Source organism: Zootoca vivipara, chromosome 3 (assembly GCF_963506605.1).
Source record: "Zootoca vivipara chromosome 3, rZooViv1.1, whole genome shotgun sequence".
Lineage (NCBI taxonomy): Eukaryota > Metazoa > Chordata > Lepidosauria > Squamata > Lacertidae > Zootoca > Zootoca vivipara.
The window spans coordinates 77950409-77977751 of record NC_083278.1 but is presented as its reverse complement, the minus strand read 5'-3'; the positions used below and the strand labels follow the sequence as shown (position 1 = coordinate 77977751).

General features: G+C 42.5%; 1 protein-coding gene across 3 annotated transcripts in view; it reads right to left on the bottom strand.

The window, feature by feature from the left end:
- Positions 1–43: 43 nt before the first annotated feature.
- KIF26B (kinesin family member 26B) overlaps positions 44–27343 on the bottom strand; it is a 278589-nt gene continuing 251289 nt past the window's right edge. For 2 of the 3 annotated variants that reach the window (XM_035108339.2, XM_060272882.1), the window contains exons 12-15: positions 21525–24936; positions 5288–5487; positions 3357–3507; positions 44–1825 (exon numbers count right to left, since the gene is read on the bottom strand). In XM_035108339.2, the coding sequence (XP_034964230.1) occupies positions 1677–1825; positions 3357–3507; positions 5288–5487; positions 21525–24936 (3912 nt within the window). In that variant the 3' untranslated portion in view covers positions 44–1676. The remainder of the gene's footprint in view (positions 1826–3356; positions 3508–5287; positions 5488–21524; positions 24937–27343) is intronic. The other variant, XM_035108340.2, reaches the window with a different exon arrangement.

Genomic DNA, 27343 nt, shown 5'->3' with positions numbered 1-27343 from the left:
TGCGCACAAAGGATTTTCGGCGATTTTTTGCCGATTTTTTAGATCGTCGCTGCGCCGCGCGCCGTGAGAACGGGCGGCGGCAGCGGGCGGCGGGGGTCGTCGCGGGCCGGATTGGAAGGCCGATTGGGCCGCATCCGGCCCGGGGGCCGTAGTTTGGGGACCCCTGTCCTTGATCATACAAATGGTCCATCTAGTCCAGCATCCTGTTTCTCATGGTGCTCAACTGGATGTTTCTGAGAAGCAGGACATGAAGACTTGCCTTGTTGTGGCTTGAGCACCTGGTATTCAGTGCCTACTGACCTCTCAACTGAAAGGTTCCCTATAGCAATCTTGACTAACCTCCATGAATTTGCCTAATCCCTTTTAAATCCATCCTAACTAGAGCCGCCACCACACCTGATTGCTCTGAATTCCACAAACTAGAAGGATGCTGGTCTGATCTACCATAACCATTCCAATGTTCATAGACCTAGAGCCGCAACAGGTAGGGAATCATTTGCAGTATCTCTGTAACCAAATGAAGGCAGCTCTAGGACAAACCTAGACACACCTCAGGAAAAAAAGAGGCAGTGGTCAATCAATATCACTGGTCTTCAACTGGTGGACTGAGATGTGCTAGTGGGTTAACAGCAGCACCACCACCATGCAAATATAAGGTAAAGGGTTAAGAAATGGGTCCCCAAATTCATGTTTGGGTTAAAAATGGATCCTGGGCCTGAAAAGAATGAAGATACCTGGTCAACATAAAGTAAGAGAAATAGTAAATATCTTCATTTGAGCATCCATGAAAACTGGTGGTGTAAACACCACAAACTGAGTACAAAAAGTAACAGCCAACTTAAAAAAAAAACAGTGAAGACTTCTGCTTTCCTAGTGATGTCAACTGAAGTCTTGTTATTTTGCCAGAATATCCATATTGATGTTCTTTAATAACAAAGTGGACCTCTCCTCTTCCATTATCATCAAATATTTTGGGTTTAATGTACACAGTTTAATATCTTTTTTTCCTCTTTGAGTGGCCTTACTCTTGTGTGTATCAATAAATGACAGTTAACACTTATTTATATGCTGTATCGGTTAAGAAATATCTCTACAAACACAAGTTACGTAGAAACAGCAAGTCAGAAATAGGATAAAACACCGAGGGAGGGGGAAACAGGCTGTAAATACATTTCAGAAAATGTGTTTTGATTTTTTGTCTTTTTCTTTTTCTTGACTAGCACCATCTGTACACAAGAAAGTATGAACATAAATGTTTGGATAATAAAGATTTGCAAGGCACTTAAGACAGTCTTCCTGTGTATTTTTACTTCAATGGTGCTCTCAGCAGCAGTCGCTCCTACATCTGCTCTTCCTCCCTCTACAGCTATTGTCGAGGGGTAAAGTCACTTCTGCCAGCAGTTCCTATTTACAAACATGTCCTTAAAGATTTCTCAAAGTGCTCTTTCAGGCTAGGAGATTCCACATCCTTATTTCTCAGCGTCTTTGCTTTTCATCATCATCATCATCTAGTCAATGTACGCACCACTCTTCAGCATAATAAGAGGGGGGAAATCTCTTCCACACACAGTCAAAACATGACACCAACCTTCATCCTCATTCTAGGTCTTTGGGGTGCTGTTCAAAAGGGAGAAAGGGGAGTGGCAGTAGTCCAAAATGTTCTCGAGGTTAATTCTTCACCGACGCCCAGAAGTGACGTCAAAGCAGGTGATCATCATGAGGTGGGCCTTGCAATAGTTGACACGGTTCTGTAGTCGCTCAGTCACGCACTCGAGAGCCTCCAAGTACTCCAGGGAATCCAAGTCAAATACTTGCTCCAGATCAACTGTGGGAAAGGAAGCAAAAGGCCCAGCAGATTACCCAAATTGGTAGCACAAGCCCTACATTGCTATTATTCTTTAAGGGCTCATTCACACAGGTGTGTGTAATAAAAAAAAATCCTTCAGTGGCACCTTAAAGACCAACTAAGTTTTTATTTTGGTATGAGCTTTCGTGTGCATGCACACTTCTTCACATACACTTGAAACAGAAGAGTCAGACCCTTATGTATATACAGGTGTGTGTGTTACCCAAGGGACTGGATTCAAAGAACTGTGAAAGGAAAGGAAATGCTCAAATAAAAGCCTTTGTGCAATGCTATGACAGGTAGGTTCTATAGTAGGCCTCAGTGGTAGAATGTTGTTAGATTTGTTTTAGCGTTCCTCATACAATGCTCCTGAGTTCAGAAGTCACCATCTGCATGCAGAAAGGCAAGTGAGCTTATGAACAGGCTCCGTTGAAAGTGCTCATAACAAGTAATATGAAATTCCCTGCACCACATGATGAAAAGTAAGTATTTTATGGATCTTTCTTGGCACATAAAAGACTTAAGGCACAGTCCTAAAGCCACATCATAAGAGATGTGGCAAAGAGGGCCTCCATCAGTGGGGTGGTGGAGTGCCTGGTACACCCACAGGAAGCTCTGCGCTGTCAGTGGTGCATTGTTAGTGGTAGGGCACATTGACCCTTATCCCAAAGGACAGAAACTACGCCAGCCCTGGAGCTGGCATAGAGATCTCCCTTCCTACTGATGTCAAATAGCATTTTCTCAACTGTGGGAGCTCACCACCACCACTTTAGGATTGCACAGTAACAGGTTGGCTGCAACATGTGCTTTTGTGGATTAAAGCCCTCTTTTTCAGGCGCCCAAAGTCCTATCCTTAGTGTTAATTCTCTGCCCTAAGTAGCTAGCAGCAAAATGCTTTTATAGCTGAGGTACCCTCAGCTATTAATTTAGCCAGCTTTGGCTGTATCTTTTATACATTTTGTTTGCTTCTTTAGAAGAATCCTTCCTAATTTGAATACGGGATTCTTTAATCTCTTTATGAATGAGCTGTATGAACTGTATCCTTTTCTAGCTATATGTAAAAGCAAAAAAACCCCCACAAATTACTGTCTTATATAAGCCATTTCAACCAAATTTGCCCGAAAGTATTATTTCACAGCAGGAGAGCAGATTTAAAATATAATTCATATGTCTGAGTGATCTGAGGGCAAAGAGGGGGAGGGAAATCTCATTTTCAGAAGCTCTGGAGTGAGACGCATAAGCGTTAATCTAGTGATGGCAATATTCCTCACTAGAATGCTGTACAATTCCTGGCTTTGACTCTTGAGCAAATAGGCCCACTTGGTTCCAATGTCACAGTTTAATAGGAATTATGCAGGAACAGTTTTAGAAATGCAGTCCATCCAAATCTGCTCCAGGTCAAACATCAGCACAGGCTTTGCTTATAAACATAGTAGTTCATGGCTTAGCTGCAGCACCAGTAAAGTTTTGTGTCAATGAAATAAACCAACTATAGGCAGTAAAACCTTACATTCACTGAGCCATTTATTAGGATCCAGCATCAGGTACTGTTTGGTCACTTCCAGCTCCCGCATTAACCACTCGTACTTGGCCTTGACCTCTGCAATTCGCTGCTGCCGGTGCTCCAAGATTTTCAGTTTTGCGTTGAAGCAAACCACCTCCTGCTCAATAAGATATATAAAGGGGAGAGTCAAGGGAGGGATGTGTGAAATAAAGGCTAGATTAGATCATCCCCAGCCAAATTAACTTTAATTTGGTAGGAACTATCACAGAAACTCAGGAAAAGGAGCAAAAAATTAAAGAAATAAGCCTTTGACAATGAGGGGTTCATTGGTTATTGTGGTCTTTTCAACGGCAGATGACATGTTAAAATATATTATTCAAATACATTGTACTCTGCAATACATTTCATTAGATCAGGCATCCCCAAACTGTGGCCCTCCAGATGTTTTGGCCTACAACTCCCATGATCCCTAGGTAACAGGACCAGTGGTCGGGGAAGATGGGAAATGTAGTCCAAAACATCTGGAGGGCTGAAGTTTGGGGATGCCTGCATTAGATGCTCTGGTTGTTATGTCACTGCAAAAAGATGATTGCTTTAGGAAAAGTGGAAAAACTCAACTTTGAGGCTACAACTCAGAGGGGCTGAGATAGAAGTTAGACTTCCCAACTCCTTATTTGTAATATAGGCATTTGTAGGAATATTCAGTGGGTAAGACAAATGGGCTTTGTCATGCTGGCCACATGACTTGGAAGCTCCCTCGGCCAATAACGCAAGATGAGTGCCGCAACCCCAGAGTCAGTCACGACTGGACCTAATGGTCAGGGGTCCCTTTACCTTTAAGACAAATGTACTCAGCCAATCAAACATCACCTCTTCTTCCTTGCAAATATACCACCTGATCAGTGTTTTGTCATGACTGGTATTTAAAATCAGAAATGAACTAATCGGGGAGAAAACAGCCCAGGGAGGGGTGGAACAATATGCAAGGGAACAATAGAGAAGCCTCATGGAGCTTTTCCTCCTGCTGACCAATCCTCCTTGTAAGTATCTGCTTTCATAATCCTATTATCTTAGATGTGGGGTTGGGACAATCCAGTAGTCAACAAAATGTTTACTTCTGCTTTGAAACCTCTTTCTTCAGAGTGCAGCTACACCTATCAAGTAAATGCTGTACTGCAAGGTAAGATATCTTGCTGCAAGACCCACAAATTTTTTTGGACAAACTGCTTCTAGAGCAGGGATAGCCAACATGGTGCCCTCCAGATGTTCCTGTACTCAGTCCCATCATCCTTGGCCAATGGCCATGCTGTTTAGGGGCTGGTGAACATTTGATTCAGAGGATGTTATTGCTGGCCATGTGTGTGCTTTGACACTCCTGGCTCTAAAGAATGGAAACCCAGCAGCTCAGCCTTTTGCCTACACAGCTGGCATCTCTTCAATGGTTTGAATTGCCTGGGACATTCACAGTTCTCAGACCAGAGACTTCTCATGCGTATCTTTGTGCAGAGCTCTCCCCTCTGCAAAGGGATTCAATTCTCTTCAGTGGGAGTCACAGCTCTAGGCATATATGAATCTGCACATGAGGCTATTTGCTCTGATGAAGAGAACTGGAGCATGCGGAAGCTCTCTGTGTACAGAAGTAGACATGGATATGTGGTTTGGGGACCTCAAATTTCATCCAGCATTGTAGTTGCTGTAGGAGTGACAGAATTATCGGATTCTTGTATAGATTCTCTTTTGGAGGTGTGAATTTGGCCAGGTATTCCATCTCTGTGAGAATTACAATTCTGTCTGTTCTATTGGGTTTATTAATTTGCTTCAACCACCCCGCCCCAAGGGAATTGCCGGACAGAAACCCACATATATGAACAAGTTATAGTAAGATTGAATCAACATCTTCAGAGTTAAAGATCAGAAATAAATTAGGAATGTCTCACATTGTTGTCCCCCATGCGTCGTCGTTGGAGCCGCTCCACATCATCAATCTCATAGACTTTGATCTCAAAGGGCTCCCCCATTCCTCTCTGGGAACTTCTCAGAGGTCCATCTACCCAGCGTACTGCTGGGCTGGTAGGTTTCCTTATAGGAGATGTTGTGTCAAGCGATAAAGCTGGGATGAGTCTCCGTCTCTGAGAACCTAATCAAGGCCACAGTTATAAGGTTTTGTTATCAAAGGACAAAACTTGTTCTTCTCTTCAAACAAGAGTTTACAACGTGGAAGTAAACAAGACTGAGGAAAGCTGCCTCTTAGCTCTGAACATTACCATCATATATACAATAATACTGCAGTCCACAAGTGCTGACATATCACTACATTTATTTCTTGCAAAATTCTAGTATTGTTTAGCACAGCATAATCTCACTTAGCATCCGGTTGGGATCCTTCTCTGGTCTGAGCAATGAGCTGCTTGCCTTCACCTTGCCCCACTCTCAACAGCTCATGAACTATGTCTGATAATTAAGAGTGAACGAATCTTCAGAGTATACATCATTCTCACAAAGAGACACAATGGGACAGAAGGGAGGTGAGGAAGTGCCTCAGGTAGCAAAATGTCTTGAGCCAATCATGGGTGGGCAGAGCTGAAAGGGAAGCAAGCCCAGCAGGCGCAGACCCCATCTCTCCCTCCACACTCAGTTCTTTGATAAGCCCATACAGACCTAAACATGTTTAACCTAGCACCACTCAAGGTGCACTAGAACCACTCTTGTGGCATCTCAGATTGACTTACGGTCATAAACCAAGAGGACAACACCCTTTCACAAACCTGTCCACCCTATGAATCTCCACATGATCCCACCTGGAGGTAAGGCCAGAGTTCATTTTGCTACTGCTGTTTAAATGTTTCTGCTTGTATTGGGGGACTTTTGTTTTTCCAATTGATCATTTTGTCCAATACACTCAGGAACTGCTAGCATTAGAATGACATGAAGGATTGTCTCAGGAAGGGAAGAATAGGAAGATGGCTAGCCAAGCCTGGTGGAGGGGGACAGGTCCAACCCACTTCTTCTCACAAAAGATCCACTCATTTCCATGATCTCCTCTTCTGGAAACAGATTCAGATTTCACCGTCCGCTAAAGATCCAGTATTTTGCCTCTGTGAGCTTGACTGACCAGAATCCTGTGTTTGTGTTACTTGGATCCTCACATTTTGAACTACATTTGCAACTGCTCATTCATGTTGCTGTAAACAATGAACAACAGTGTGAGGGGAAATGAGAAAAAGCATTTCTCTCCTACCTGTAGAACAACAAGCAGAGAAACAAGTCTCTCTTACTTGCAGAGAAGGTGATTTGAAACTCAATCTATTTTAAATAGGCATTGATTAATGAGCTGGTTATTAGTCTGGACACAGAAGGTATAGGGTGACTTAAGAGGAATTCCTGCTGTCCCAGAGTCCCTCTACTTAATCTCTGTGGTTTATCTGATTTCACTTGAGATGGGTTGTGTAAGGAAATATATCTATACAGTAGTGTTTTATGGCGAGTGCCACCAAGGTTTCATGATACCACAGAAAGGAGAGACTTAACTGGTTCCAAACAGTAAATACACATATTCTATAGTGCTGAGCATGAACCAAGTATACTTCTATATCTATATAAAACACACAGTGGGCATCTGCTCTACAGCAAGCAGAGAGCAATGGGAGTTTTGGCAAGGTTATTGTCCATCTGTCTGTCTATCCGTACACATATGCACTTCCCAGCAAAACTCGCCCTTATATCTCGATTTCTTTTGCGATCTGAAAATGAGTGAATCCCTCTTTATACAGTCTAACTGAATCAACTGCCAATCTCAGAAGGATAATTTTATTTTATCATGCTGTTAAGAACAGCATGCATTGCACCTGTTTCCGAGAGGATCAAGTAATTTTTTTTTTTATGTTCAGATGCATTGGTTGTGAAAAGTCTAGCAAGACAAGAAACCCGGGCAACTTTAAAACAACAATGGAAAATATGTGATAATATTCAGTTACACCACAGGGGTAATACCACAGCTATAAGGTGCAAACTACATGACCACAATAAAAAGTTACAACCACGTTGTACCGGTATAAGATTATGCATGGTAAGTTGAAAGCAGATAGAAGTTTTTTCTCCCTTTCTCATAATACTTGAAGTCATCCAACATTGAACTACTAAGGACACACAAAAGGAAGTACTTCTTTTTAAAAGGATTAGGCATATTAAGGTGAACAGGACTATCAATGGCTCCTAGCCACTGCTTGAGGCAGCGTGCCTTTGAATTCCAGTTGCTAGGAATGACAAGAGGGGAGATGCTGTTCACCCAAGTTCTGCTTGTAGGATTCCCATAGGCATCTGAACAGGATGCTGAAATAAATGGGCCATTGGCCTGATCCAGCAGGCTCTTCTTGTCTCATAGAATCATAGAGTTGGAAGAGACCACAAGGGCCATCCAGTCCAACCCCCTGCCAAGCAGGAAACACCATCAAAGCATTCTTGACATATGCCTGTCAAGCCTCTGCTTAAAGACCTCCAAAGAAGGAGACTCCACCACACTCTTTGGTAGCAAATTCCACTGCTGAACAGCTCTTACTGTCAGGAAGTTCTTCCTAATGTTTAGGTTTAAACTTCTTGCGTGTCTCATTAAAAAAAAACAACCTCGTATCCATCTTTGATTCCCTTTTCTAGTATTTCTACCTTATGACCCATCCTGATTCCTTTTTTCTATGAGTGAAAGTAACTGTCATGGATTGGTTCCAAACATTCCCTCATAAAGGGGGAGTGGAGCAATTTGATTCTACCCTGAAAGAGTCAGAATCATATTGCAGCAGGTTATGGTACAGCATTTAAAGCTCTGCTACATGAATAAGAATATCTGAGTGCTGACCTTGATTTGAGCTTGGTAACATATGGCTGATAGCTGAAGTCCTTGTAGGCACAGACAGGATAGCAACAACCAGTGAATAAATGTAGTAATCATAAGGAATTGGTGAAAAGTGTAAGATTAGAATAACATGCCCATTAGGACACGACTAAATGACTAAACAAAAACAACATTCCCATACATATATTTATATGGATAGCATATCATTTTCTAATTAAGATATGGAGTCATGGAATCATGAGACAAAAAGCATATGATAGCTAAAAGCAGATAGAATTTACAACATGAGGAGCAAACCAGGGCATATAGGAACATGCTTGGGCAAGGGTTTTAAATAGAAAGTTGATGCACACAAGGGTGGTTTGTTTTGTTTTTTGTAAGAACAGTGTGGCAAATGTCTAAATGAGGAATCTAAGGGTAGGACACGGTGTACTGTGCTAGGGGTCCAGATTTGCTGATCAGACTGGAATGGCAAGACAAGTAACTGGGTGTGGGTTTATCACCAAACAGCAAAGAACTGGGGAGCCAATTGGAATGCGTGTCTCATTAAAAAAAAACAACCTCGTATCCATCTTTGATTCCCTTTTCTAGTATTTCTACCTTATGACCCATCCTGATTCCTTTTTTCTATGAGTGAAAGTAACTGTCATGGATTGGTTCCAAACATTCCCTCATAAAGGGGGAGTGGAGCAATTTGATTCTACCCTGAAAGAGTCAGAATCATATTGCAGCAGGTTATGGTACAGCATTTAAAGCTCTGCTACATGAATAATAATATCTGAGTGCTGACCTTGATTTGAGCTTGGTAACATATGGCTGATAGCTGAAGTCCTTGTAGGCACAGACAGGATAGCAACAACCAGTGAATAAATGTAGTAATCATAAGGAATTGGTGAAAAGTGTAAGATTAGAATAACATGCCCATTAGGACACGACTAAATGACTAAACAAAAACAACATTCCCATACATATATTTATATGGATAGCATATCATTTTCTAATTAAGATATGGAGTCATGGAATCATGAGACAAAAAGCATATGATAGCTAAAAGCAGATAGAATTTACAACATGAGGAGCAAACCAGGGCATATAGGAACATGCTTGGGCAAGGGTTTTAAATAGAAAGTTGATGCACACAAGGGTGGTTTGTTTTGTTTTTTGTAAGAACAGTGTGGCAAATGTCTAAATGAGGAATCTAAGGGTAGGACACGGTGTACTGTGCTAGGGGTCCAGATTTGCTGATCAGACTGGAATGGCAAGACAAGTAACTGGGTGTGGGTTTATCACCAAACAGCAAAGAACTGGGGAGCCAATTGGAAAGAACCCAAAGTGGGATGGAGACAAAGAAAGAGGATAAAAGGCTATGATCAGATAGATAAGTATTTGTATGTGTTGACCATTTTCTGTTATTTTCTGTTATTTTTTACTTGCTCTCTATTCTGTTCTCTGAACTCCAGGTTTGCATCTGCAAGCAGGTTAGTAGCATCCCTGTTGGGGACGGCTGGAGTATCTCATGAAATAAAACTTTTACAATATTACTATTTCCTCCTAGACTGACCAATAATGTGGACAATTCTTTTATTGTTCGTGTATTCAGTGTGACATAAATGCATTATTTGAGACTAGGGAGGCAGCACTGAACATCATTTCACATGGGGTAAGCTGAGTAAAATCTCCATTAAAAAAAAACCCACATTTTTATCTGCCATTATTTTATCAAAATAAAAAAATTCCTTCCAGCAGCACCTTGGAGACCAACTAAGTTTGTCATTGGTATGAGCTTTTGTGTGCATGCACACTTCTTCCGATACCACACTTTCTGAAGAAGTGTGCATGCACACGAAAGCTCATACCAATGACAAACTTAGTTGGTCTCTAAGGTGCTGCTGGAAGGAATTTTTTTATTTTGTTTCGACTACGTCAGACCAACACTGTTGTCTGTAACTATTATTTCATCAGTTGTTTAATTGTACCAAGCAATGCTTTTCGCCATCACCCACAACCTCTCCCGCCCTGTGTTCCCCGGTCTAGCATCATTAGTTCTGAGGCAGATCATTTAGAGTCTGTAAATGAGCACTACTGGTGCAATGTCAGGAGGCAGTCCCTCATTGAGCATGGCAGATTGACAAGTAATTTGGGAGAAGTCCCAGAGAAGATGTAGGTCACAGCAGGCAGTGTCCAACAGCCACACATCTCTAGCCAGCCATTGAATAGCAACACGCCTCCTCACCCCCATGCTTCACTGGGGCTGGATTTCAACACACTATTGCTATGCCAGTTGTAGAATGCTATTGTGTATGGAGATGATTCTGAGCTGGTTATTGTCCAAGGCATACCTTAAAAAAATGAATTAGCTCAGTCCCTTTCCCAGCTTTCCCAAAAGAGAAGGGGTAGGGTCCAGACAAGCTAGTGGCAATTGTGTTCCTGTAAGCGAATTCCTAGCCAGCCAAGTTAGCAGGTTTTATTTACAAGTAGTCTAATGGTGTCCAACTCAATCATGCATGTTTCACAGAGCCTTCAACATGCACAATAGCCCACTGCTACTTCCTCTATTAAATCATTCCTATATTCATGCGGTAGAAAGCTCAGTGCCAGCACGTGGTAGTCAAGCGTGTAAAAAATGATTACCCGGATCCCTTTCAACACAGATTTGCTGCATGAAATGGCCTGGCTGTGACCTGGGAAAATCAATGCTGTTGTTTTTAATGAACAAAAAAAAAATTGTGATTGGGGCCCATTTCACCATCTCTGCTTTCCAGTCAGCAGTTAAGTGTTTAAAAGGGTCACCAAACACACACACAGTAGCTCCTTTTGCTATTGTGAACATCACCAATAAGATTAAGAAATAACTTTTATGTATGAATTGCCATCACAGTTGGCATCATCAAAGCAAGTATGTGAGATGCTGCTTTGAAATGCGACTAAGTTTCTCTTGAACCAAACACTGCAACTGCAATCCAACACAAGAGTTTAGTGTATGTAGCCACACTTCAATCTCTGTTGGCTTGCAGCTCATCTGAAATGGGGGGGGGGGGTGAATTCTGGCACTTTTGAATGCGAAGATAAATGATCTGCTTGTTTGTTTCTTCATTTTTGACAGCATATTTTCTTATGGCATATTTCTGTTCAAAGACTGTTGGAGGAAAACATTTTTCCTGTGCAATGTGTGAAACTGCTTTTAGTTTTTCATTTCAATTTTATATTTACATCTGCATAAGTATGTGTGTGTTTGATATTCCATTATTAAAATGCACAAAGCAGGGTGGTGAAATGGGAAGGAATCAAAAGACCTCTTGGTCCAACCCTGCCTTCCTTCCCCTTTCCACACCTCATTGCAAGGCTGAATAGTCTGTGTTTCAGCTGCACTGGTCATGCAATCCAGATTACAGTGTTGTGGAAGCATTGCAGCCAGGCGGACAGTGGAGACTCAAAATATGACACTTCTTAACTCATTATCAAGAAGCAACAGATGAAACTGAAGGCAGCCTGATGATGAAACTGAAGGCAACTGTTTAGGGAAGTTTTTTATGACTGATATTTTAATGTATTTTAAATCTTTTGTTGGAAGCCGCCCAGAGTGGCTGGGGAATAAATAATAATTTTTATTTTTTATATTATTATTATTATTATTATTATTATTATTAAAGTTTGGGTGGAATGGATCTTTTCAATTTGGGGTGGATGGCAACACAACACTTAAAGACAACAGCAACAAAACAAATTTGTTAGTATCTTCACGTTCTAAAGCTATGCATAACTATTTTAGAAATTATTTTGTTGCTTCCAGTGACCCTGATATTGATAGATTCCAGCTTTCTCAGAAGATCCAATACCTCCCCCTACATTCATTCTCAAATAAACCCGGATTGATATTACAACTTATTTTCAAATATCCATTTTTGAATTTGAATCTTCTTTCTTACAAATGACACCATTAATTAGAAGAGCTTAAAACCAAGATGTAGGTGAAGACTAACACTTAATCTAACCATTGGCACTTTTAGTCTTTTTCTCTTATGACATTCAGCAATTGCCTTGGCGAGGAAACTTAGTATGAATTGCGATATTAAAAAAAGCTACACCATTCATAAAATGTTTTAACATGGAAGGAATCATAAAGGTTCCTATGTAAAGCAAAGTGAAAAAGAAAAGTCACTCAGATCTGACATTGTCCTAAAACATTCAACATTGTCGGGCAACAGATATGAGCACCATGGGCCCTAAACCTGCATTATTAAATATTAGGAAACGTTGCTTAGCACTTATTCCAACAGTGAACATAAGTGATGAGCAATACCAGAATTGTAGTCACAATAGAGGTACAACAGAAGTACAAAAACTGTTTTAAAAGCCTAAAGCTACAATCCCTGAAGTGTGTGTGTGGGGGGGGATTACAAAGGTGCTGTTCGTTGGGCTCTCACTGGCAGGCAAAGGTGGGGAGAAATCAATTCAGATTGCATTTAAAGGCTAATTTACCAATTCTACACTTTCTGAAACAGTATGTGAACCCAAACACAGCTATACTTAGAAATTAGCACTGATCTGAATTTTTCAAAGCAGTTACCCAATAATTTGTAGAAAAATGCATACACTATAGTACACATATTAGTGAAAATGACATACAAGATCCATTATGTTTTGCTTGCGTATTTGGCAAAACTGCATATAAAAAATGTGTAGTAAGATAAATTTGCAGCAAAACGCTGATGGATTTTTAGACGTCTTTTTTAAAAATTAAAAAAACAACAACCCTGATGCAGAAATGTATAGAACTAAGAATGGAAAAATTAGATACAGAGAGAAACAAAAATCAACATATTTGCCCATCCCTATTGGTAAGACAGAGCCAAGGGTTGTGTTCTTCTGTCTGTTTCTGGTCTCAATTTACCTCCCTCCTATTTCCACTGAAACAAAGGGGAGGGAAAGGTTTAGACCAGGCATAGGCAACCTTGGCCCTCCAGATGTTTTGGAACTACAACTCCCATGATCCCTGACCACTGGCCCTGTTAGCTAGGGATCATGGGAGTTGTAGTTCCAAATCATCCTGGAGAGCCAAGGCTGCCTATGCCTGGTTTAGACACTCATAGAAGAGTAAAATTGGAAGGGACCCAATGAGTCAGCTGGTCCAACCTATTGCAAGGCAAAAATGTATCTAATTTTTCTCCTGGTTTTTCTTTTAGGGGTGTACAAGAGGACCAGGAGGGTTTAGGATTCTTTAAGAACATAAGAACAGCTTGCTGGATCGGGCCAGTGGCCCACCCAGTCCAGCATCCTGTTCTCACAGTGACCAACCAGATGCCCGTGGGAAGCCATAAGCAGAACATGAGTGTAACAGGACTTCCCCCAGCTGTGGTATCGAACATCTGGAATTTCAGCCACATCCGACACGCTCCCCTTTTGGCACTACATAGGCCAGCTCTTTGGGAGGAGCTGCCATTGTCAAGAGAGGTAAGGTCTGGCCAATGAAGACTGTGCACGCACTAAGGAGCTGCCGAATGTGGAGCAGTAGTTGGAAAAGAAAGAGGGAAGAGGAGCCTGAAATGCCCTGCTTGGAGGAAATGGCTGGCTGGAATTCTGTACAGAAGCCTTCCTTTTAGGAGGGCAAATACACGCCAACACTTTGTTGCAGGTTCCACTGGTCTGGTTTAATTTCATTTCCTGAGCCCTCTTCTGCTTTCTATGAGCCACACTGAACTGAACAGGTCTCTCTTTCTAAGAATGTGGTCTTTGCTGCTATGTGACATGCAAGATCAGCTGAGGCCACGTTAAGCCCTACTAACCAAATCTCAGGAACCAATAGCTAGATTTTCTCTCCCAAAGCAGCCAACCATATAAGCTATTATATGCTCCAATATCCCTGAGCTTGATCTCCCTTCCAAGTGCTCTAGCCCAGCCCTTGCCAGCAGGCAGGCAGCCAGGAGCAAATTACATTGGGGCCCTTTGTCCATCGGTAACCAGCTGCTCTCTAAAAGATTGACCATGAAGCCCTATTCTTTAAAAAGAAAAAAAGGAATTGCCCAAGCCATGCTGATTCTGCTGTATTGAGCTCTGTCTTGTGTACTTTGCACATTTTCAGTTCCAAGCTTGTTGCTTTACTGAAAAGCAAAAGCCTTAAAAATGAAAGTGCACACAGGCAATTTTCAAACTGATGCAGCCGCATGCTCCTAATGAAGGGAAATGGATTCTCCCTTGAACCAGTATTACAGTCAATAATTAGTCATAGTTTCAGGCAGACCCAAGAACCCTTTGATCTAGCTAACTATACATAAAAATGGACTTATAGCCTGTTTTATACAAACCAAATAAAGTTGCAGGGAGGGGAGTTGCCTAAGGAAGATCTTCCTTAGAAAACCTCATCCTGTTGCAAATGATACCCAGTCTGTGCTCGAGGGCTTGCTAGGGATTAGGAACGCCACAGGGGGACAAGAACTGGAAGCCAATAAATAGCATGTATGAAAAAGCCAATGTATCTGTGAAGATTGTTTGAGAGCTTAAGTGTATGTCTGAGAGCCTGTTGTATAATGTAAATCTAATCACAGGTTTGCCTTCTGTGGCCTTCTTATATTCTTTAGCCTCCGAAGACTCATGAGCTCATAGCATTGCACCTGGGGGGAAATGGATATTCAGACTAAGGCTACAATCCTATGTACACTCTCCAGGTCTCAGCCACACTGAACTTCTGAAGAGCGTTGAACAGAATTGCATTGCAAGAGAGTCAAACTCAACTCTGGAAGAGAATTGTAATAGCTCATTCTCATGCCCATTTGGGTTGGCTACGATTTTAAAAGGAACATGATATTTAATACAATCACCTAACTAGCAATTACCTAACAATACATGATCTTAACATATTTAGTTATCATGTCATTTTTTTAAAAAGAGATGGTGTATGAGAGAGGGCGGACTTCACTTTGGCAGCAGCAGAAACAGTTTCTGAAGTGAGGGAATCAGACCCTCAGATGCCTAAGTGCCCCTTAGCCCCGTGTTGGTGGAATAATCTGACTGTGGATTTAATTTAATTTAATTTAATTTATTATTTATACCCCGCCCATCTGGCTGGGTTTCCCCAGCCACTCTGGGCGGCTTGCAACCGAATATTAAAAACAATACAGCATCAAACATTAAAAACTTCCCTAAACAGGGCCGCCTTCAGTTGTCTTTTAAAAGTAAAATAGTTGCTTATTGCCTTGACATCTGCTGGGAGGGTGTTCCACAGGGCAGGTGCCACTACCAAGAAGGCCCTCTGTCTGGTTCCCTGTAACCACACTTATTGCAATGAGGGAACCGCCAGAAGGCCCTTGGCACTGGACCTCAGGGCTGAACGATGGGGGTGGAGACGCTCCTTCAGGTATACAGGTATATGATCACTCTGTGTGCTGTTCTCAATTTTCAATTGGTTATGAATTACATTTGTATGAATGTGGTTATTATTAGAAGTCACCTTTAAAAAAATTATGGTGGAAAGTGGCATATGCTTCAAATAAAATAAAAATAAGCCATGGTATCTAGACCACAGACTAACCTCATTATCGGAAAAAAACATGTTTCTGGCACAGACCTAGTTTCCAGAAAAGTGATAACACTGGATTATCCTTCAGCATAGCATCCCTAATTTTAAAATGGCAAAGCATGATCTAGCCCTTCTGAGTTCTGTATTGTTTTCAAGGACAGAGGGTGAGGGAGAGAAGCATGGACAACCTATGGGGGGCTATTGGGTTGTTGTTTTTATTTTGATTATGTATTTTGTGGTTTTATATTTTGATTTTATTCTGTGAACTGCCCTGAGACCTCTGGGTATAGGGCAGTATATAAACTAAATTAGGAGGAGGAGGAGGAGGAGGAGGAGGAGGAGGAGGAGGAGGAGGAGGAGGAAGAGGAAGAGGAAGAGGAAGAGAAGAAGAAGAAGAAGAAGAAGAAGAAGAAGAAGAAGACTCCAGTTGAAATCAATGGGACATGAATGTCCTCAACTGCCTGGGCCATGTCCACAATTAGTACATTCATTGCCTTTCCCACTATCTACTATATTAAACCTGGTGTACACCAATCTTTGTCAACCTGGTACCTTCCACATATTTTTTTTTTACTACAACTCCCATCAGCCTCAGCCAGCACTGACTGGGGCTGGTGGGTTATAATCCAAAGTATCTGGAGGGCACCAGGTTGGTGAAGACTGGTGAGACAAATAACCTTATAGCTTGCAGAAGCTAGCATTGTTGCACAGGCCATGCTGGGGCTTCTTTACAAGGGCTCACACTTTTAAGTCAGGATAAATGCAATTGTTTCCAATGAACGGTTTGTGACCAGCCTAATATATGTGTTTGTCTTGCCTCCTTGGTTAAGCTATCTTGTTGCTATTTAATCACACCTCCTTATTTGAACAAAAAGTGGCCATGGTGCCTATTCACTCTTAGAGGGCAGAGGTTAACAGGAGGGAGGAGGAAACCAGAGAATAAATAGCTGCACAGATGCCAGGAGGTAGTGAGGGAGGAAAGATCTGTCACAAAAAGACAATTATAAAAAGGCACTAGGCTGCTCTAAAATGGCAATGGCTTTAGGATATGTGTGGTCCAGTTAACAGGGTCCAAGGCCAAAGAACCAGGAACAGCTGAAATCTAATTGTGAGCTTGACTCTTACTTTCCTTTCAGCCCAGTCCTAGTAATGTTTATGCAGATGGAAGTCCTGTGGAGCTCAAAGGAGAGTAGAGATAGGAAGCAGTAATATTGCACAGAAGGAGGAATTAAATGCCAAACAAGTCTGAAGCCCATACAAAATGAAAAAGGATGAACAAGGGTTAAACATTATTTACTGCATCTGAATTGTGGACCTGCCATGAATTGTCCTTTCATTCTTCCAGCACAGTGAGTGGATAATACCAGGGTTCAGCAGCAAATAATGGAAGGTTTAGACCCAGTGTTAATAAAGCACTAAGAAAAGTCAACACATAGTTATGGTAGGTGGAAGTTGGTGACTAACAGGAGGATGTGTTTGTATTTGCCTGTATGTATGATTAAACACTATGTGTTTGTTTAGGCTATGTAACGATCAGGTAGCTGCAAGCAGTTTCCTGTGCTTATGAAACCTAGAACCTGAAATTTAAGCAGGACTAAAAACTGAAAGGTAAATTGCTCTTGTCTTTCAAAACCTGTTATGTACCCTTTGATGCTCAGGTTCTAAAAACCGTTACTTAAGTATATAGAAGTACTGTAATGCACTTAAGGAAAACCAAAAGAAAACAAGAGCTCAATCTCCAGGAGGCAGGGAGAAGAGAGGAATCTGTCTCTTCAGTGTGTGAGAACTTCAAAAGCAATCGTGAAACCTCACAAGACTGCTGGTGATTTTCTTAAAAGTCTTTGTGGCCTCTAAAAGGGGTTTTCTGTTGATTCATGTTGATCATGCCCGACAGCTAGCATTTCCGTTAATAATAATCATAAATAAACCAGACAAGGTCACCTGACCTGAAATGAGCATATCTATAGCACCATATCCATTATAGCAGTGTGTATCCATGACAGCAAATCTGGAAGGGTCCAGTGCTCTTGACACCGCAGTTTAAAATAATAGGAAATGCCTTGGGTTCTTTGAGATAGATACAGTATGTATATTTAAATCGCAATGGCAATCTTTTATACATGGACTAGTATTAAGGGAAGGAGATCTGCCTTTAAGAGGGGAAAAAAACTGAAGGAAGACTATTCTTGTCTATAAATTAATGTCAGCAGATTTCCCCATTCCACTCCAGTTTGATCCTGGCCCACTGCTGCAGTCATAATCTTATGTTTATGTCCTCATAAATCTATTGACATGTAAAAGATTGTGCTTCCTTCCAATACAGAATTATGACTTTATTTGGGGGGGGGGGGTTCAACGAGAAAACATGCTATGAAAAGTGGAAGGCTTTATTTATTGACAAATGTTTAATGAGGAAAAAAAGATATTTGCATTGACTCTTTTTTTTAAAAGGAATGACAAGGTGTTAAAATATGACCTGTTACTTCCAGGCTTAATTAGAAATGGGTACAATTCATTAAAAATGGTGGTCTGGTAAAAATAGATGCATCCAAGCTCAAAATTAATCTTTAAGCCCCCCCCCCCCTCCATTACACATTCCCTGCTTTGCACAGTTTAGTAAAGATGAGCTGCACACTTCGTGCTGAAGGTCAATGGATTCAAGCTCTATCAGGGTAACAGGGCAAGCCATTTGTGGTGCCTCGCTAGACAAATTTAATTCGTTCCACAGGTCTTTTCTTATAACGAAAAATTCGTCTAGCAAATCCCATAGGAATGCATTGAAATTTTTTTTATTTTTTATTTTTTGCCCATAGGAACGCATTAATTGAATTTCAATGCATTCCTATGGGAAAGCGCGATTCGATAGACACATTTTTCATAAAACGAATTCGTTTAGCGAGGCAACCGCCGCTAGAAAAAACCTTTCGTTAAGCGGGAATTTCGTTAAGCGGGGCATTCGTTAAGCGAGGCACCACTGTATCTGAGTGCTGGAAGGGAGCTCAAGGGTCAAGCTGTCCCAACACCTGCATTATGCCAGGATTTTCTAGATCGAAACCACCCCTGACAGATGCTTATTCAGCCTCTTCTGAAAAAGAGGTGGATCCTGTACCATAACAGGAGAAATGTAACTAAAGTTTGTCAAGGATCAAATATATAACCAGAGTGTGCCAGCCTTGTAATAGAGCAAGTCCCTTCCCTTTCTTGAGGAAGGATTTGAGAACATGCTCAAAACAAACATGACTCTACTATCTTGGCGATAGTAAACAAATCCTTTTTGGATAGGCCACATACCTTTTAGACCAGCCATAGCCAATAGAGTTCATTTGCAATTATAGGAAATTTAAGGCCTCCCATGATGATGAAGTGAGCTAGAAATGGCAAGTATATATTCCGTCACCTATGAAGGCATTCCACAAGGTCAAGCAAAAATCAGCTCCATCTGATGTACATTAAAATTCTCCTTGCTACTCAGCCTGCTATACTTTGGTCATTAGTATGGGTGCTAGCTTTGTATTCTAGGATTTTCAGCACACTGGGAGCAAGGGGTGAAGGGTGGGATGGCTTCTGTCTTTTGTGATCCACTTTAGCTTCACTGATTAATGAATGGGTCTCAGCTGGCACATTTGAGGGATATTATTTTACACTCAAAGTGGCAGAAGGATGTCTATGGCAAATGATGTTTGATTCATAATGCACATGAGCATTAGAAATATGTATTCTGAACCAGTAATTACAAACTTGTTGGATCAGCCTGAGGCCCATCTAGTCCAACATTCCTTATAAGAATCTAGGTGGTCTACAATAAATTGACCAATAGTCTACTGTTGGAATGCGATCTCTCTTTTGCCTTGTTGGATCAGTGGTCCAGAGGAAAAGGACTGGATGGCCTTTCCACCTATGCAGCCCTTCTAGTGGAACATCTACTTCATTTCTTGTCAATCCATCCATGGGGAATGCTGAAAGGTGGGTCTGGATCACTAGCAAAACCCACAAATAGCTGAGAAGAGTGTGTAGCCAATTGGGATCAGAGGGAAGGGAAAGAGCAAAGTTGAGTTAAGGCTGTCCATTGAACAGGGACATGTAGCATATCTTCCCATGGCTGGGCTCCCAGCAACATCTAGAACAGGGGTCAGCAAACTTTTTCAGCAGGGGGCCAGTCCACTGTCCCTCAGACCTTGTGGGGGGCCGGACTATAGTTTGAATTTTTTGGGGGGAACTAATTCCTATGCCCCTGATGAAAAACTTTGAACCCAAATCTGACACCTTTGTTTGGGGCTCCTTCATTGTTCTCCTGCATGAGGGGAAGGACCCTGTTGCTACAGCAAAAATAAAGGCTTTGCTTCTCACAATTCTCTGGTTGGCCTCTGTTATATTATTCAACTGATGGAGAACCCAATAAGGGCTTTGTGTACCCCATAAGGGAATAAGGGCAGATTTTTGCTTATAACACCCCACAAATAACTCAGAGATGCATTTTAAATAAAAGGGCACATTCTACTCATGTAAAAAAAATGCTAATTCCCAGAACATCCGCGGGCCGGATTTAGAAGGCGAGTGGGCCGCATCCGGCCCCCGGGCCTTAGTTTGGGGACCCCTGATCTAGAATGTCACATAACCCCCACCCCAGATCTTTGTAGTCAATACTATCGGAAGAGTTGGTATGCTATAATGGGCAGAGAGTTGAACTTTTTCCATGATACTACAGAGGGGTTTCTATGACTTGAGACTAGAGCCATAGGTTGAATTCCTGTAGAAATTGGAGTTCTTGGTGAGTTCAGAAGTAAACAAAAAATTACAAGAACTCGGGCCAGAAAGGATAATTTCAAAAATTCTTCACAGAGTTTTATTCAGGATAACTTCCAGTGAACATCAACACCAGGACAAGGCCCTGTTTCGATGATTCTTCGTGGATTCGATGATTCTTGGTACACTTAGACCTGAGAAACCTCGCTGATGAAGAATCATCGAAACAGGGCCTTGTCCTGGTGTTGATGTTCACTGGAAGTTATCCTGAATAAAACTCTGTGAAGAATTTTTGAAATTATCCTTTCTGGCCCGAGTTCTTGTAATTTTTTGTTTACTTCTATAGGTTGAATTCCTGCCATGGAAGTTTTGGGTGAACATAAGGTTGTTATGAAGATAAAATGGCTCATCTTCCACATACTTTCCTAAGTTGTTTATCCCCTAAGGAAGAGGATAAACATGTGATAAATAAAACAAATAAGACAGTAGGTAAGAAAATAGCCTCTACAAAACCTGCTTTTCTCATTAAAGCACATTCATTGATAAGAACAAACACAAAGAACTCCATTCTAAAAAGGACACTGGGCTGGGTTGTTGAATATAAGGCAGAGACGATGAAAACAAAACAAAACCCTAAGATAGGCTAGTAATGGAAATTGGAAATAGTTATGTCTTTTTGAGAATTATTCTTGATGGTAGCCTTGAAAGAATAATATTCTCATGCTCTAGTTCAAAATGCTTTGAGTCATTGCTTTAGGCACAGAACAGTAATTTCCATCTGAACAGCACAGAAATTCTCTGTTAAATTTCCCCCAGCTGAACTTCTATGCCATGCAAGCAGTAAAGATGTTCTACAGTGTCACATATTATTCTAGTTCACAATTTGGGCACATGTCTTGGTCTCCCAGGAGCGTTCAACCTCTTCTGCCCAATTCCTCCTGAGTTAATCACCTTAAAATGCCTTAATTTCCTATGGAAACATTTTTAGCATTCCCCCAATGAGGTAAGTAACTCTGAAACCTACTTAGCAGGTCTCGGTGCTATTTCTCAATGTACAAGTCTAAGGACATACCTGTATTCGAACGCTTCTTTGGATTTTTGAGACTTCGGCACCTCCCACTGAGGGAGCTGCTGTTCTCACTCATAGAGTCTTGTGCCGAGGACGCACTTCCCGTTGCTTCACTGTCTCTCATCATGCTTTCATACCCGCTGCTTCCTCCACTGTGGTAGAACAAGGCTGTTTTCCCCATGGCTGGTGGCAGCTCCCCACTCAGGACACTGCTGTTGTCACTTCCGTGGCCACTGCTACAGCGGTGAGGCTTCCGAGGTGGAGTGATCTTGCTGTAAGGTGAAGGCAGCAGGTGAACAGTTGGCTTCTCTTCTCCGTGGACAGTGCTGCGATCATCTGTGTCTGAGTTCCTGCGCAACTGCAGCCCTCTGGTGCCTGTGCTTCCTTGCAGAAGTTCTGAGATCCTCCCATTGACAGCTCTGAGGGGCAGTTTTGAGGAGAGCCCAGAGCCCCTGTTCCTGCTGAGAGACTGAGTAGACCAGGACATATTCTTTCCATTCGGAGGCAAGCCTGAACTCTGCCCTACAGACTGAGGGAGGGACTTGGTAGAGAAGCTAAGTGTTTTGGTGGTTGAGGCAGCCAGGCTTCGAGCCTTAGGACTTGCCAAGAGGAGCTTGCTCACTGCAGAGATCTTTGATGGACTGGCCTTTGGAGAGGCCCCTGCAGACTGAAAAAGGCCTGAGTTTGTGGGTGAGGACATTGCACTGCGGTTGAAACTTCTCCCAGCTCTGGGCATTGTGGTGTCTCTCCCAGGACCCATCTTAGAGCTGACAGAGGACAGACTCTCTGCCCTTTCCAAAGACAGGCACTCATAATGGCTCCCACTGGACCTTCCCAAGGAATTGGTTCTGCTGGCCAGCTGTTCAAGTTTGGCACTAAACAATTTACTGCTGCTATTGTTACCGCTCTCCATACTGGAACCCTTTTGTTTCCCATTCAGCTCATCAGGAAAACTAGCCAGGAAAGGTGCTGGTTGGTTCAAAGGGCTGCTGGTGCTGCTACTGCAAGTGCTGTGCTGAGGGCTGGCCCTATTTTTCTGATCCAGGCTAGATTTCCTCACGGGAGGCAACGGCGGAGTTCCTTTGGGACGTGTGAGAACGCAGTGTTTGGGGGACGCAATCCTTCTTTCCAGGCTAGCTCTGGAAGTCTGGGACCCAACAGAACAGCTAACGGCACTGTTCTCCTCAATGTAATGATAGGAAACAGCATCCAATTCTTCCAGCTTGCTGGCCTTCTGAACGCCTCTCGTGAGGCTGCCATTTTTAAAGCTTCCCAGTGCTGGGCTGTGGGCCGAGGAACTGGGAAGTCCTATTTCACATCCATCTACAACCCTCTTTAGGTTTTCCGTTCCTGGGGAGCTAGAAGTCTCTCCACTACTGCTGCTAAACCTGTCTGCTGACTTCTGCTTCTTATTTTGTTGAGTGATGGCTTCAGCCTTGGGGCCACAGCTTTCTTTTTTCACACTGTCTTCCCTCTTTAGCCAAGGATCATCAAATTTTATCTCTTTTCTTACACTGGATTCCTTCACCTCTTGAGGCTGGGGAACTTTTGCTGGTGACGACACTGCAGATATGGTCTCAGGCAGCTCTTGTGCCTTAAAGGGATTAACAGCAATACATGGATACACAGTAATGTTGGTCTTCATTGGAATGAAACCTTCACAACTGCTTAGGCTTGTGGTGTTTGATATTGTGACTATAGTCTTTCCCAGGGCTGATGTTTTACAACCTTTGATAGGTGACATTTTATTAATACTTTCATCGGTAACCTCTGGCAGTACAAATATTTCCTCGTTGACTGGCTTTTGCTTGTCATTTATACAAACCACACTGCTGTTCTGTACGCCTCTTGCCAGTTCAGGAATGGGCGCATCTGCCAGTGCTTCCCCATGCCCATAGCATGCTTGGGCTATGAAGCTGTGGCATGACTGTTCGCCATCACTTCCGGTGCTCATTTCACTCAACCACGAGCTGATAGAGGACCGTCTGCTTTCAGCCTCTTCAGCTTTGTGATCCAGTCCTATTTTTGGAAGAGGCATAAACTGGGCGATACTGACCTCAGACACAGGAGCTGTACTGGCATAGCATTCAAGATCTTCACTGATGCTGCTGATAATGCTAACCGGCCTAGACCCGGAGGCCAGAGCTTGCACAGAACAATCACTGTTAAAGCTGATGATACTTGTTGGACGTCCGTTCTCCAGAACCCCACTAATGGTCAGTTCTTCAACTAGGGTGAAGACCAGCTCATCTTCTCCATTCAGCTCTAAGGGCTGCTGCACCGTGACCATGGTGGTGCTCAAAATCTCCTTCTTTGACTCAGGAGAAAGAGGCGACTCTTGTTTCTGCTCCTGCTGCTCTTCATTGTCAATGGGCTCCCCATAATCAGCACTGCTGGAAGACACTGACTTTTTCATGAGTTGTGGGCTCATGCCAATGGGAGGAGTGCGGATCTCTGGCTGCATCAGAGACTCACTGGACACCATCCCGGAGTCCTTGCTTAAGGACGATGGTGGTGGTGCAGGGTTGGGCAGCACCCCTTTCTGGGTGTAAACCTTGCACCTCTGAGAAGGAGAAGTGGGCGGCTTGTACTCTGATGTCTTGGAAAGGCTTGCAATGCCAAGCCGCGGGGAACCCATGGGCCGAGGCTTGCTTTCCACAAAGCCGCAAGTGTTAAGGCTTTCTCGGCTGCTCTGCAGATCTGTGGAGTGGGATTGCTGGGAACAGTTCATGTGGCTACTTGGACTGCCTGTAACACTCCTAGGTGATGGAGGGGTGGGTGCCTCATTAAGCACCCCGGTGTGAACAGGGGAATGGCTTCCCTGAATTTTGTTGGCTGTTGCATTCAGGTTTTCCTTGAAATCTTTATCAGGTTCTTGGCAGCCTGCCAGGCCTTCTTCCCTGCCCGGCTCAGATGTACTAGTGAGCTCTGCTGCTTGGCCTGACACAGGGCACTTAGTCACTTGCTCAGAGCTGAACTGAGCAGGCAGTTCTTCAAAAGGAAATGTGTCAGTCTCCTCACTGCCGTCAATGCAGTCTAACCTCTCCTGGAGTTCTGCAAATGTATTGCACTTCAAGCAGTCTCTCTCGGAAGTGCTGGGGGCTGTCTCACTCATCTCCTCCAGCTTGCCTTCAGTTTTGGTCTTCTGAAGGGCAGGAACTATGGGGACAAAATCCGGGGGACCTTCGTTGTCCGTCAGTTCCTTATCCGAAAGGGAAGTGCCGTTGGGGCCAACGTAAATGACGGTGTCGCATGACTGTTCGCTGCTAGAAGAATAATCTGGGTCACTTGACAAGTGAAGAATGGGGAAGTCTGGATCAACAACGTTCCGAGAATGGAAGGGCCTCAGCTGGGTTGGCCTCCGCATCCTGCCTTCTTCACAAGAACTTTCTCCTCCAGAAGAGCTTGATGTGTACTGTTGAGGAGGAAGACAGGTGAAAGGTTAGCATTTCAAAGAGCCCCCTTCCATGGAGCCAAAATCCACACCCCATGCTCTCATATAAGCTGTTGTGCATGCAGAGGCTACCGCAAAGGCCACCAGGCATGGAGATTGCCTCATTCGACATGCAATAGAGTGCTATGTGAAGCTGGTGGCTTCAGGCATCAGGGATAAGCCACCAAGTCCACGTGGCAGGTTGCTGCACAGAACTGGTTTAGCATTTCAAACAGCTCCATGTGCTTGGATTTAAGCAGCTGCCATATTGCTCTATTTGTTCATACAGGAGCAGTTAGTGGGGAGGGGACTTGCTTACTGGGAGGGAGAAGGGTGAGGCAGTGGGGAGCTGGGCATGGTGTGGATGCACCAACAGGAGGGGCAGATTGGCTCCGCAGGTGCATCTGCACAGCACTGACCTCCCCAGGACCTTGCCCTTCTCCTTACTGTGACTCTGGACCACAGGTGCAAGCTGACTTCCATCCTCACTCACAGCTCCTCTGTCCATGCACACTGGGCTTTAGCAGAATCACAGAGAGTAAAAACAAGTTCTAAAGTGAAATGAAAACCAATTTATTTCAAACATGTTACATTTATAAGGTTCTCCTCGGTTGTGAGTTTTGTCAATCTTATTCCCATTTTTCATATGAAAAACTGAGGTTGGACAGTAGTGATCTGCCCAAGATAACATGGACCAAATCCTTATCATGGAGAGCTCCAACTCATGCGCTGTCAATAGTATGGTCATGCCTGTTTATAAATAACCTATGCAGTCAGACACCAATGTCATTTACTGGGGTATGTTGTTGTGCAATCATATTGAGGAAAAATGCCTGATGCTGCAATTCTTCTGCTGAACTCAGTGAGCTGCTCTACCAACTAAATATGCGTAGATTGGGCTGCATGCCACTTTGATCCCTGTGTTCCTTTTGACAGTTGTTAAAACAAATTCATTAAAAAGCCTTCTTGCAATTATTTACTCTGAAATTCATTCACTGATCACAGTGGAGTTACTTTAGATGGATGACTGAAGTCTACAGCTAAAACCAAAGGCTAATGATGTTGAGCTGAAACATAATAGTTGAAAGTGGACGAGCATTTAGTAAGCAACACCCATCACTTAATTAGGTGGCTGGAATAAGCACACTTGGAAGTGTATTTCACTAGAATCAAGGGGGCTTACTTCTGTGATAACAGCGGTGGAGACGAAAGCAGAAAAGGAGGAATAATAAAAAACACCAGACCATACCTCCCATGGCTTTCTTCCATTAACTATATAAAAGAGGGTTCACCTCTGCATTTCAGGTTGAGGGGGAACACATTGATCCTCTAATCCAGTTTCTAGCAACAAAAGCTCAGGTAATACTAAAATTTCCTAGATTTTAATAATGCCAAATAGATGCACTCAGTAACTTCCTGAAAAATCTCTAAGAAAGGATTCCACTACTTCTCTGTCCAAGTTATCAATTTCTTTAATTATAGTTAATATGTGTTTCCTGATACACACTTTAACACAGTGGGACTTTCATTTTATTTCTTTATACATTTTATGAGCCTCCTTTCAAAGTGATTTCCACAAACTACAAATGAAATAACAATTAAACCACTCCCAGCAATAAAATATAAGCAGCTAGCAGCATAATACATGTTGGCACAGAAGGAAGTCCTATTGAGGTAAGTATTGGATTGCAGCCTTAAGCTGCAATAAAAGCTGATTGCTTGCTTAAGAGAAGGAAGTTTCTAAAATTAAAAAGCCGTTATCTGCTGGCAGAAATTGTCTAGAGTAGGAACAAGGCAAGTCTCCTTAGAGAGGCACTTCTACCAAGTCCTGATCCCACATGCCTAACTTCAAAAAGAAGTAAAAAGTCTCAGTGACTGTGAGGGCACATACTCTCCATACAAAAGTCTTAGGCAACTAACTCTCACAGTTTTACTTAGTTGTTGCAAATTTTAATTAATGTCCTCATGGCCCTTTAAATTCAGTTTTATTTAGATGGTGGCTAGAGAAGAAGAGATATAAAATAACATGTGTTGGATCAACCTTTTCTTGCTGTAAATGCATGTTAGCTTCTGATTTTTTTATCAGAACTGAGCATTGGTATATGCAATCTTCTCTTAAATAACTATATAGTATTCAGATCAGAACACCAAGCTTCTCAATTTTCACTCTCAAGATAAAATATCATGTTGGCTTCAAAAGCACTGGCTGAATTAGTACCATCCAAACCACATCAACTAGTCTTGTTTCTTTCTTTTTTAAAGTTTGTGCTCATTGTAGGATTAATGAGGGAAATGCTATTGAAATTAACATTGGTGTCACACACTACAGCATGCTCTGTTGCAGAGATTTCTTTCTGGGAATAGATTGTTGTGCAGTGATATTTTGTAG